At 38.4% G+C, this 12,372-nt stretch overlaps 1 protein-coding gene across 7 annotated transcripts in view; it reads left to right on the top strand.

The window, feature by feature from the left end:
- Positions 1-12,372, top strand: part of PDE4D (phosphodiesterase 4D) — a 1,379,610-nt gene that overhangs the window by 664,044 nt on the left and 703,194 nt on the right. Inside the window, exon 1 of one of the 7 annotated variants that reach the window (XM_041765468.1) lies at positions 2,101-3,207. The exons of the other annotated variants lie outside the window; for them this stretch is intronic. Coding sequence (XP_041621402.1) covers positions 2,942-3,207 — 266 coding nt within the window. The 5' untranslated portion in view covers positions 2,101-2,941. Of the gene's footprint in view, positions 1-2,100; positions 3,208-12,372 lie in introns of those variants that run through there. 7 annotated transcript variants of the gene reach the window in all.

Raw genomic sequence — 12,372 nt, 5'->3', positions numbered from 1 at the left:
TTACTTAAAACCAGACATTAAATATCGTCAGCTTCCTGGCTCTCATCTAGGTATTTGGGCCATACTTTGACATGTAAATTATTTTGTGGTTAATTTAGTGAGTTATAAACTCCCAGACACTGTGGATAGTATCTAGCTAATCTTTATCCTAGAGCACTTCATATAGTGCCTAGCACAAAATAAATGCCCACAGATGTTTGCTGAATAGAACTGTCTGTAGAGAGTGGGAAATTTTTCTAATAGTTTTTGGGGTGGCATGTCACTTTGCTGCCTGTTTTTTCCCCCCTCACTTGTTATCTGTTATCTGATTTTTTTTTTATTTCTACAAACCTGAATAGGTTTTACATCTACTGACTACCGGGCTTTTTTTCTTTTTTTAAACAAACTTGCCTATTTCTTCTTGACTGCATTTGCACATTGTAAGTTCCTTATCCTGGAAGGCACTTCTTTTTCACCTTCCTTTCCATTAATTTTTGATATTCCACATCTTCAAGTTTACTCTACTGCAACATTCCCTCATCAGTTATGTATACCTTTTTCACTGTATTTTTCTGCACCTGATAATATCACTACATGTGCTGGTGTTTTCTCCAGAGTGTTGTCTAGTCTTTTCCATTAACTTATGAGTTCTTTAAAGGCAAGCATTGCACACCTGTTTTGCACAACTCCTAACGTAGTGGTCAGTCCTTCAGCCAACTTTACAGAAATTGGCTACTTGTTTAGTGACTATATGTGTGTGTGTGTGTGTGTGTGTGTGTGTGTGTGTGTGTAAATAAGAAAAGATATGGAGAAATGGACGTCTTACCTTGTTAAAACTAAGGGGGCTTGCCACTTAATGTTTAGCAGCGAGGAAACCTTTTGTACTGGTGGAAATTCTTCAAGAACAATCATACCCTGATTTTGAAAAATTTGAGTAATTGCAGAACAGATTTTCTGATTAAGTCATGGAACGTGTGGCTCATTAAATTGTTATACCAGGTGGTGGCCCTGTGCTCCTGTAAACAGAACCTAAGCATATCCTTTTCTGTAGCATTTTACAGACAAAGAATTTAAATTTAAGGCGGAATAACTAGGGAGGGAAATGGGAGAAACTTTAAAAACTGACCTAATAGTAATCATAGAAACCAAAAATAAAAAAAGCACACACACAAAAAAACCCCTAATTGAATCAGACTATTTTGTTCTCCATTTTATCCGGATATATTTCCTAACTCCTTAGATCACTGTTTTTCTTTTCTTTTTTTTTTTTTGTTTTCAAGATTTTATTTATTCATGACAGACAGAGAGAGAGGGGCAGAGACACAGAGGGTGAAGAAGGCTCCATGTAGGGAGCCTGACACGGGACTCGATCCTGGGTCTCCAAGTATCATACCCCAAGCCGAAGGCGGCGCTAAACCGCTGAGCCACCAGGGCTGCCCAGATCACTGTTTTTCAAATATGAAACAAATATCCTGGGGCAGCCCGGGTGGCTCAGTGGTTGAGTGTCTGCCTTTGACCCAGGGCCGGATCCCGGGGACCCAGGATCTAGTCCCGCATCGGGCTCCCTGCATGGAGCCTGCTTCTCCCTCTGCCTGTGTCTCTGCCTCTCTCTCCCTGTGTCTCTCATGAATAAATAAATAAAATCTTAAAGAAAAAGAAACATCCAAATATTCTCAATTCCTAAGAAAAGTGATTTTATTTCTGTCCTGAACTCTCTATAGCTTGGCTAGACTGCTGGGGACATCTCTATGCAAAGGTTTGGGCTCCCTTACAACCCAGTTTTAATGTTTGCACTTCCAGTGTCCATGTAATAAGATTTAGCAAGCTTTATCACTTGCTTACTTACTTGAATTGTCATAGCATTTTTAATTTTTTCCAGTAATTAAACAAATTTAATAGGCAAGACATTTCTTCTCTTTAAAAACATTTTAAAACTCCTTTACGTTTGTTGAAGCTATGTCGATCACAAATAAAAATCTTACATTAAAAGAAAAGAAAAAAAATTAAGGAAATAACTACGAAAAGCTAGATTTAATTCTTTTACAGTTGACTTGGTAACATTCTGTATACCATAAGTAACAACTGAAACTTTAAAATAATCTTTAACCACTCTTATGAAAACAATGTGTCCCCCTAGAAGGTTGTCAGTTTAAATCCGAAGAGATAACAAATGCCATTCTTGAATGTAAATGCCGTTGTCCCACGCTTTGAAAGGGCCCTAATTAGCAAGGTCATACAACACAACGGCAACCTGTAATGTGTTCCATATGTGGTATTTTGAGACCTTTTGTTTTATTTCTAACTAGAAGGGGGAGGGAAAAAAAAGAGTCCATTTTCTTCCCTTAGGATTTGTTTCACAAGGTGCATCAGATTGAGTTTAGCAAGCAGGGAAATACTCCCTCTTATCTATCTAGTGCGTGTTTATTCTTCCCTTGTAAAAACCAAAGGACTAGCAATTTTCTTTTATGAACGTGGACTGGAGGCAGATAAATAACCCTTGCAGGAGAGGAAGGTCAAGTTCAAAGTTTTTCTTTCCTTTGGATTCAGGAATAAGCAAATGGAAAGACTCGCCAAACCACCGGAGCAGCAGGGATCTGATGGGTAAGCCCTCCCCCCAGGACTTTTTCTGCACATAAGCAGAAGTCACTTGGAGCAGCTGCGGCGCATTAGTTCCGATAGTTTCACAGGCGGCAGCGCAGCGCGGACTGAGCCGCCGGCGCCGCGGCCTCCGCGCCCCCCGCGTCCTCCGCGCCCCCCGCGCCCCCGCCCCCCTGCCCCGCAGCGCGCTCGGGCGGGGCGTCGACCAGTCCTCGCGGAGACACTGAGGCAGGCCGCCCGAGGAGCCAGCGCAGCTGCCCGACCTGCCGCTCGCCCCGGGCTCCGAGCGAGGCAGCCGCTGGGGGGACGCCAGGCACCCACGTTGCCCCGGGTTGCTGCCAATTGTACAGAGTTGAGCGGGGAAATGGCCCAGCAGACGACGAGCCCGGACACCCTAACAGTCCCCGACGTGGATAATCCGCATTGTCCGAACCCCTGGCTGAACGAGGATCTTGTGAAATCCTTGCGGGAGAACCTGTTGCAGCAGGAGAAGTCCAAGCCGGCGAGGAAATCGGTCTCCCCCAAGCTCTCTCCAGTAATTTCTCCGAGGAATTCCCCGAGGCTCCTGCGGAGGATGCTTCTCAGCAGCAACATCCCCAAACAGCGGCGTTTCACGGTGGCACATACGTGGTAAGGTTGGCGCGGCTTGCCGGGATCGGTGGCCGGCACCCGGCTGATTTTTGTGCCTCCCGCCTTCCACTTTGGGCGGGGGCGGGGGGGGGGGGAGTCTCATCATTGCTCACTTGAGACTTACAGGCAGCCTTCTACCTTCCCAACGGAGCCCGCAGATGCCCTGGCCAAGGCAGCAGTCCTTGAGACTGGGAATCCTTGAAGAGGGGGTGGTTCTCCAAGTTCAATTCCTATTGCAAGTTCCTACAAGAAAATTGGATTCCAGGTGTCAAATAAGAATGCAGTTTTACTCCCATACCAGCGTGGTGGCGTTTCTTGGATTTCATAAGCTAATATCCCTTGCCAAGTCCTGCAACAACCAGGAAAGAAAGGACTAGAAAGGAGAGGAGGAAAAAAAAAATCACAGTTTACTCTGCTTTCTGCATAATCCCCACTTGAACAGAGATGTACACAGAATGTGTGTATGTGTGTGTGTGATGGTGCGCCCCCAAACCTCTCCTTTGCTACTGACTTTAATGTATTTACAATCTCAAACGTCTTTCTAATGGAGAGAAGAAAGGATTTAGGAATTCTGTGCAGGCAATTAATTGCAGGCTACTTGGTAAGGTTGTGTTCTTTGGATTCTTTGTTTTGTCGATATTTTTATTCATGAATATCGATATCTTCTTTATAATGAGTGAATTTGTCCTATGTGCATTTTTCATCTAGTTTTTTAGATGACTCTTGATATTTTCCTGCTTTTGTGAAGGCAAATATTAAAATTTACCATTGTGTAAGCTTACTGGAGTGTTTTGCCTGAGAAGAGGCAATTCTAAGCTATGATGGGGGAGGGGGTTGTCTGTGATGCACACCTGGCTTCTTTTAGGTGGCAGTAGGTTCTCTTCACTACCTGCACATTTTGATGAAATGAACCTTAATTATGATAAAGGAAATAGCTGTATCAAAAATAATGAACTTGTTAGTTGAGAAATTGACCATGATTTTTATACAGTTTCTCCATAGAAAAGCAGAGGTCATACCAGAAATGGAAAACCAAACACATAAACAAAACAGAAATAAGACTTCTAGGAAAGAAGCATCAAGAAGTAGAGGGAGTAAAAATTTAATCTAGCAACACAGCTAAGCTGTGGAATATATTAATATCATAGATGAAATGAAAATAGGTGACAAAGGAAAATACATATCCCACCCAGAGAAATGTCCAGCCTCAGAATTTAATTTCAAATAGTTAGATCTCTTACTGGGGAAGTGTTCTTATTTCCTCCAAGTTTTAACTAAATGGCATTTCTATGTTTAGTTAGATATAATGCTCTTAAGAGGGGTAAGAAAAACAATGAATTATGGTGACTATACCAGTTCTCATTCTTCTGATATAGATAGTATAATATCTACTGACCTAAACTTGTTTAATTTGTACATTCTGTTGGCAAAACTGAATGAGAGGTATTTCTTGACTTCGAATGATTTGCATTCTAGTTGAAAAAATAAATTCTATTGGAAGGTGTCTGTTTTAAGTAAGGTGATCATGTTGCTCTACAACATACTCTCCAAATCTCTGTGGATTGAAGTGATTACTTCTGTTTCTGCTTCTCATGGGTAGGTGTGCTACCCTGGGGTGTTTCAGGGACTTGGGATCCTACCACCTTGTAGTTCCACTGTTTGTGACATGATTTTTAAGGATACCAGGCTCAGTGGAATTGGGAAACAACATGGAAGATGGAATGTGTGAGCTTTTATGAGGCAAGCCTAGAAGGACACATAGCACTTATACTAATGTTCCTTGGTTAGAAGTCTGTTCAGGGGCCACATCTAACTGCAAAGGAGGATGGGAAACCTATCTGAGCTCTGCTCCCAGGAATAAAGTCAAACACATTGGGTGAATAGCTAGCCCAACTCAATCACAGGAAATTAGGGCTATCTGGCTTACCCTTTATACCATAGTTGAGTTCATATAACATTTATGTTGACCATCCCTTTAACATCTCTGCACAATTTCTGGATGAGTATCATACAGAGAAATTCTATTTTTTTTTGCAAGTCTATTGATTGGGAAGTCCTTGCTAACACATGGTTGAAGACTCCTTCCCTGTAATCATTATGCTTGGGTTCAGGATCTGTTTTGAAAACCCCACAGCAAAAAATAACAACAACGACAAAAACAAAACCCGCAGCTGAATTTCCTCTCTTCCTTAATGTAGCCCTTAAGGTAAGAGGCATGGAGTAACCTACTAGAGAACCAAGACCCTGTTCAATTCCTCATATACCCATTAATCAACATTTTAAGTGTTAACGCATTTTTTTCTTAAACAAATTCTTCTCTTAACATCCTAAGTTATTTCACCTTTATGTGCTGTATTTACAGGTTGATCATGGTTATTCTTATCCAAAATTCATTTGGATTTCCGTGGCCCACTTTAAGAGTAGCATACTGAGTTCACACAATACTTCAGGTGCTGTGTGACTTGTGCAGAGAATATATAAGCAGAAGCCAGATTACTTGAGTTTAAATTCTGACTTCCATTTACTAGTTGCATGATTTTTTTGAACAAGTTACTTGTCATACACCTCCTAATACTCCCTATTACCCGATATCCTGGGAATAGCAATAGTATTTGTTTGGTGGTATGGTTTAATTTAAGTACAGTCATGTGTAGATTATACATGTATTGTACAGGGATAGATGTTGAATGTCATTGTAAGCAAATTTTCCTTATTATGCAGTATGTGTTCACTACTCCGGCCTTGGTCTGCCCTGATCTTTAGGATCATGTGAGGATCATCCTGTCCGTTGTTTGTGAATGGATTGGGCTAAAGAGAATAGATGCAAAGAGACCAACGGTTCACAAGAATGATAAGTGTATGTCAGTTTCAGGACTATGGGAAAGGAGAAGGCAGAAAGGAGAGATTTCTCTGAGGTGAACCATAGGATTTGATGCCTCTTCTCTTCCTACTCCCATTCCATATGTCTTTCAACTCTCTTTGTTCCAGAGAACTTCCTCCTGTTCCCTCCAAATGGAAATAATCTACTGCTCCTTCAGAATCTGTAGCACATCTTACTTCTGCTATTCTTTCAGTGATTATTCATAATAATTACATCAATAGCTAATATTTACTGAACAGTGTTTTGTTTTGACTTTTTGTATTTTTGTTTTGTTTGGTTTTGTTTTTTGGTCTGGTACTGTATGTTAAACTAGAACCCTTTGTGTCTGCACTTTTTATCACTCTGTTTTATCATTTTTTTTTAAAGAATGTAAATGATATTCTTTTTTTTAAATTTTTATTTATTTATGATAGTCACACAGAGAGAGAGAGAGAGGCAGAGACACAGGCAGAGGGAGAAGCAGGCTCCATGCACTGGGAGCCCGATGTGGGACTCGATACCGGGTCTCCAGGATCGCGCCCTGGGCCAAAGGCATGTTTTATCATTTTTACTTAATATCTAGTACCGTGCAGTCTAGTGATTATAGACAGGACTCTGCTTTCATCTGAGTAGGAGAAGCCCTCTGATGTCAGCAGGAACTCCAAGGTCATTATGATTGATCTCTGGTTAAGAAAACATCATTTCCAGTGTAAGTTTATTTCAGAAGAATCAAACAGGAAAATCCTTATGTTTTCCAGGTTTTCTTTTTAATTTACACTTTGAATGAAGAAAAGCATTCTAGAGGGTATATAAGTAAAGTTAGGGATTAGAGGTTCTTAGGGTAAGATGGTATCTAGGCAATATTCAAATGTCTTTTATAATTTCTGTGAATACATGTGTGTTTTTAATTACAACATTCAAAGGTAGAAGAAACAGTAACATCCTTAAGCAACAAAATAATTTCTTTAGGTATATTTTTGAAAGACCTCTTTCAGGAGACTTTTAGGAAATCTTGAAGATTTTTAGGGAGCCAGATAAGTGCTTTGGGCCGTATTTTTTTTATTTATTATAGATTTCTCTTTACCCGGCATTGGCATTAGATACAAAATGGCTCATGTTTAAAAGTAAACATTTGCTTTCTTGAGTCATAATTTCTTCAACAACTGTACTTGTTTTTATGGTTGTTAAGAGAGAAATATGCTATAAATTTTCTTCAAGTTACAGAAGGAGAAGAGACCCTTTATGTATAAAGGAGAATATACAGCCATTTAGAGAGTTTGTAGCGCATGCACACACACACAAGTAGGCTTTCAAAGTCACTATAATTGATTCTATTTGAGGACTCTCTCTTGTTCTAGTTCTCCCATATTTGCCCTATGCAACTTTAAGGTTATCTTTTGTGTCCCTTATGGTAAAGATACGCAGAGACAAGGTTTGCTGGTGTTCTCTGAGGAGCTGAGAACCCAGAGGTGAGCTGTGGGGTATACTGTGATACCAGGAGGTGGGAAGGAAGTTTCTGGGGAAATTATCTGGGGAGCACAACAGGAAGTACTGCAGGCACGTTGGGTGGGGCCAGTTGGCTGAGTGTCTAGCTGTGTCCCTGGTGAAATTGGCTGTGTGTCTTCAGCGGAAATCTTGGGGGCACTGCAAGTTAAGGGTATCTGTAGCTTGTAAAAGGCTGGTTAAACTTTCCTACAAACCAGAAGACCCCAGGAAGGCATTTCTCTTAAAGAACTTGTCAACTGACTTGAAATATTTAAGAAATCACAAAGAAAAAAAATGTGGCAAATGGTTGCTGAGGAAATATGAAGAAAACACTGAAATGACCTGGGAATCTATTACATGTGTGCTTCCTGTGACCTTTAACATTTATATTAAAGAAAGAGAAAACACATGAATTATCTACACCAGCTGAAGCCATTGCTACTAATGGTAAAAATACATCTAAGCAAAAACAATTTTTTTTTGTAAACTTGGCAGAAATTTGTTGAATGAGAAGAAAAGAAAAAATTGAGTCTCAGAGTTCATTAAAATTATTTTTAAATTATGGTTTTAATTTTCACAGTTCCTCTTTGTATACTTATCCTTATAAATAACAAGTTCCTGTGAGGTTAGGTAATTAAATGACCTCGGCAGTTTTTATGTTTTTCTTAGACAGGAAGCTACCAAAATTATTCTTCAAGTAGCAGTTTCAGGAAGAAGTTTTATTATGACCAGTGTAGCAAAATTATGTCATTGTTTTTTAATGGATTTGCTTTTGAAAAAAATCATGTTTTTAAAACTGTGATCACTTTAGTATAGTGAAACCATATCTTTCTAGCTCCACTGGCCACTTTATTTGACCTTAGTTACTCAACCTTTTTGAATTGTAGAGTTTCTATTCATAAGTCATCTGGTTGTAAAGGCATTTGATATTTACAAGTAAAAAATTGACTAATTAAATTTACAAAGTGATAACAAACTACAGTACATTTAAGATAAGTAATTAAAAACAAGTTCCAACCTGGTGTTGTGAGTGAGGTAGATGCCACATGGGTAAAAAGACGCACAGAAGTCTTTAATAATTCTGTGACTCATAAAAAAGGCTGCAGGGCCTTCAGAATGAAAGTATCAGTGGTATTCACTCTAGGACACAATCTAGAAGCTATGATTTTAGGTAGGAAATATGAAAATCTATAATAATTCTAATAAAAATTTTTCTTATTTTTAAAATGAGATCTTCAGTTGATATGAGAAAAATCATCTGATTTCATTTTGGAATAAAAATTTTACGTTCATAATAACATAGCTTATAATTTTAGATTTATCATAACATAGCCATTAATGATTTAGCTTCAGCTGTGTGTCAGGTAATTTTTGACCTTTCAAAACAAACAAATATTGAATTTAAGTATTGTTAGCTGTATTTTCCATATGCAGATGCTGGAGCCCACAAAAATTGTTGTATTACCAAGATCATGCAGCTCTGTAGCCATGAAGTGAGTGAGTTAAGACTTGAACTGAGGTCTGCCTAACTCTCTTATCCTGTGCTCTTTCCGCAGTACCTCCCTTTGGGCTAAGAGTCACATTCACATTTATGACTCTACCTTCAATGTATATTGAAGCGAAAACAGTGAATGTTCAGTGATTTTACAGAATGTTGGTTAACAGAAGGGCAGGGGCAGTATTCATTCTTGGTGTGGAATCTCAATTTATTTGTTTACACATGTGGCTTGTAGGAATGTAGACATCCTTTTTGTGATGAAAGTGTATGTATATCTAGGAGAAATATCAGTGTTTGGTGAAGGAGGGCTTCAGAGTCAACAGAGCTTTCTGATTCAGAGTAGTTAAAAAAATTTTTTTTAATAAGACTGGCATAAAAACAAAACCAATCAGAATAATTTTATTTTCAGTGATTCAGAGGAAAAGACAGGAAAGGCTTGGGCTCTAAAGAGAAAGATCAAGTCAAAAATCTATTACTGTTTAGTTCCAGAAGAGCCAGCTGGAAATGATGGTCTGCAGGCTCGAGTCACTAGGCAACAGAGCAGCAAACTGCTTGGTAACCAGAGCTGGCCTGACTCACAGGCTGGCTGCAAACTACCGGATAGCCGGATAGGAGGACCAAAGCCCATCTTACCTCAAAACAATCTCCTTCTATTCATCTGCCAGCCTTCATGCCAGATCCCTCCATTATGGAATAGTCTCCTTGACTTAACAAGATAACTGATTTTAGAATGGAACTATCTCTGGGGCCAGAAATAAATGCTGTTGAAATTTCCTCTTTCAAGTGATGTTTCTGAGATTTGGGTCTTCTTTGGGGCAGGCTATCATTTGAAAGTGTAAGGTTTAATGAGAGAAAAGAAGTAAAAACATTGGGATTAGTGGCTTGACTTTGGGTTTTCATGAGCCAGTGTGTACAGGGCCAAAGTGCTTGACTTCATTTGGTGATACCTGCCCTTGAACTCTGAGAGCACAATGTGTTGCCATTTATTTGGCACTTTATATCTTATGCTGTCTTCTATTTCATGTGGGTGATTTGCCTGTATAGCTGAACTATTAGTTCCTAAAATGTTGCAATCTCTGTATCCATCTGAAGCACTAAGTGCCACCTGTATAATACACATTTACTAAATATTTGTTGTTTAATTGAGAAACGTATTTTCCATTACTATGCCTTTTGTGCTAAGCAGCTGGAGAGATCCATACTCTTCCAGCCTAAAAGTCCTGGTAATGTAGTATTTGACTGCCATAGTGGAAATAAACTTCAAACTGAATGATTAACCATTTATATGGACTTTGTCACTGTGACTTTGTGTGTGCCTCTTTGGGTTTGTGTGTGTGTGTGTATTTTGGGTTTGCATACCCAAATACTAGCTAGACTGGTAAAATTTGACCTAAGTATATATGTATGAATCAGTATGTGGTAGTGTCACAGATCTGTCAAATGTATGCATTTTAATAATATTTAGTTTATACTTTGAAAGTAAATTATGCCTATTGTATTTCTGGAAATAAACTTATATGAATATATTTATAATTCTTAGGGAATTACTGAATAACTAGCTTGTTAAGCTCTAATGACTAATCCTTATCTCTTAGAATTCATAGTAGTTAAATTATACACTGAGACCTAAGCTTATAAAGGAGATGTCAAGATTTTGAGGAGAAATTTGGGGAAAAAAAAACAAAACACCTTTTATAGTTCTTTTTTTAGGATGACAATTTGGAGAAACTTTATTCTGGCAGAAACTAAGCACCACTTCTCCAAAGTTAGATCTACAGAAGAACTAAAATTGAATAATAGAAAACCTTTTTGAATATAGTTAGCATAAAAATGTTATTTTAATGTAAATATTTTGTCTGTAGTTCAATCTATATTTATTTTTACATTGTGGAATTTCAAACCAACCAATTTCCTTTCCATTACCCTTATGAGATAGCCCTGTGATCAAATTAGCTATTATTAACATAAAGTGGTTTTTCCTCTGTATATTATTATTAATAGAGTATGGTTTTATTTTTCATTTTCTTTTAGGGCTGATTTCACATTTATGTTCATATATGATGAGTGTGTACTATTGGTCTTTGGAAGTAAGCAGCTTTCTGATTAATAAGGATACTTGGGTTATCATTATCTACTTGTTTACCTTCTTTAGGTTTATAGCATTTGTTTTCTTTGCTTTATTCTGTGCAGTGTCATTCTTTTTTATGACCCTCTATTGAGTGAGTGCCAAATAGGACAGCATATGATTTATGGGTAGTAATAACTAAACCGTATATGAATTGGAGGCTGATGACGCACAAGGAGGAATGCTGTGGCTCTCCTCTGAAGTCCTTTAATAAAGCCCTCTTATTAATAACAAAAGCGGCATCACTAATACTGTGATCATTCCTGTATTACTTTCCCAGTTTAAGGTCCTTCTGTGAATCATTTGCACTGTTTTGTGCAATTTTTTTTTAGTGGATTTACATTTTTATTTAAAGGTCTGTATGTTAAAAAAAAAGAAAGCTTTATAGCATTACTGTAAGTTGGAAGCCTGTGTCACTTATCATGCATAGAACATAATTGAAAAACAAATACAATTAAGAAAGACTCCAGTTTAGCTAGATCCTATGACCTGCTAAAGGTTCTAAGCCTGAGGTCTGCTCTCTGTTTAAAATGGCAGTTAGCAAGTAATATGGAGATGTGAAAGACCAGTTAAGTCTTTCTTCCTAAGATAGTAAGAATGACAGAAAGAGGTTTGGAAAGGAAATAACCTTCTCATTATTTAATTCAACATTTAAAAATTCACGAAACCACATAACCTATTCCTAAAACTATCTTAGTGCAGCATCAGACCTTATAATACACCATCTCAGAGATGCCTGAACCACTGACACTTCCACTGTTGAAAGAAGGACATCAGTTCTTACAGACTCTTGAGATCTGAATCCCTTAGTTGAAAGTAAATACACGGAATTCGGACTGTGTGATTCCAATTCCTAAGCAGAAAAGAGAGAGATTGATTTCCTGTTTTACCACCACCCTTTACTTACTACCTACCTGGTAGCTATACAGGTGTAAAGAAGCATAGAACTGTTCCATGGAAAATACATACCTGCTAATGGCAACCCTTAAGCCAAAGAATGCAAACATGAGCATTTTAAAAGAGTGTAGGATCTCCGTGAGAATAAGTGAAAGCTGAGGTAAGTGAGGAGTCTGATTTTTCTGTACCTCTATAATCTTCTGGAGAACTTATTTAATTCTAGACTATAGCTCCCTTATAGGACCAGCTTTGTGATTTGCAAAGTGTAAAGTGAAAACAATTGTTCAAAAGACTATTAGG

The sequence above is a fragment of the Vulpes lagopus genome, chromosome 8 (genome assembly GCF_018345385.1).
Source record: "Vulpes lagopus strain Blue_001 chromosome 8, ASM1834538v1, whole genome shotgun sequence".
Classification (NCBI taxonomy): domain Eukaryota; kingdom Metazoa; phylum Chordata; class Mammalia; order Carnivora; family Canidae; genus Vulpes; species Vulpes lagopus.
This window is presented reverse-complemented; position numbering and strand designations above follow the sequence as displayed.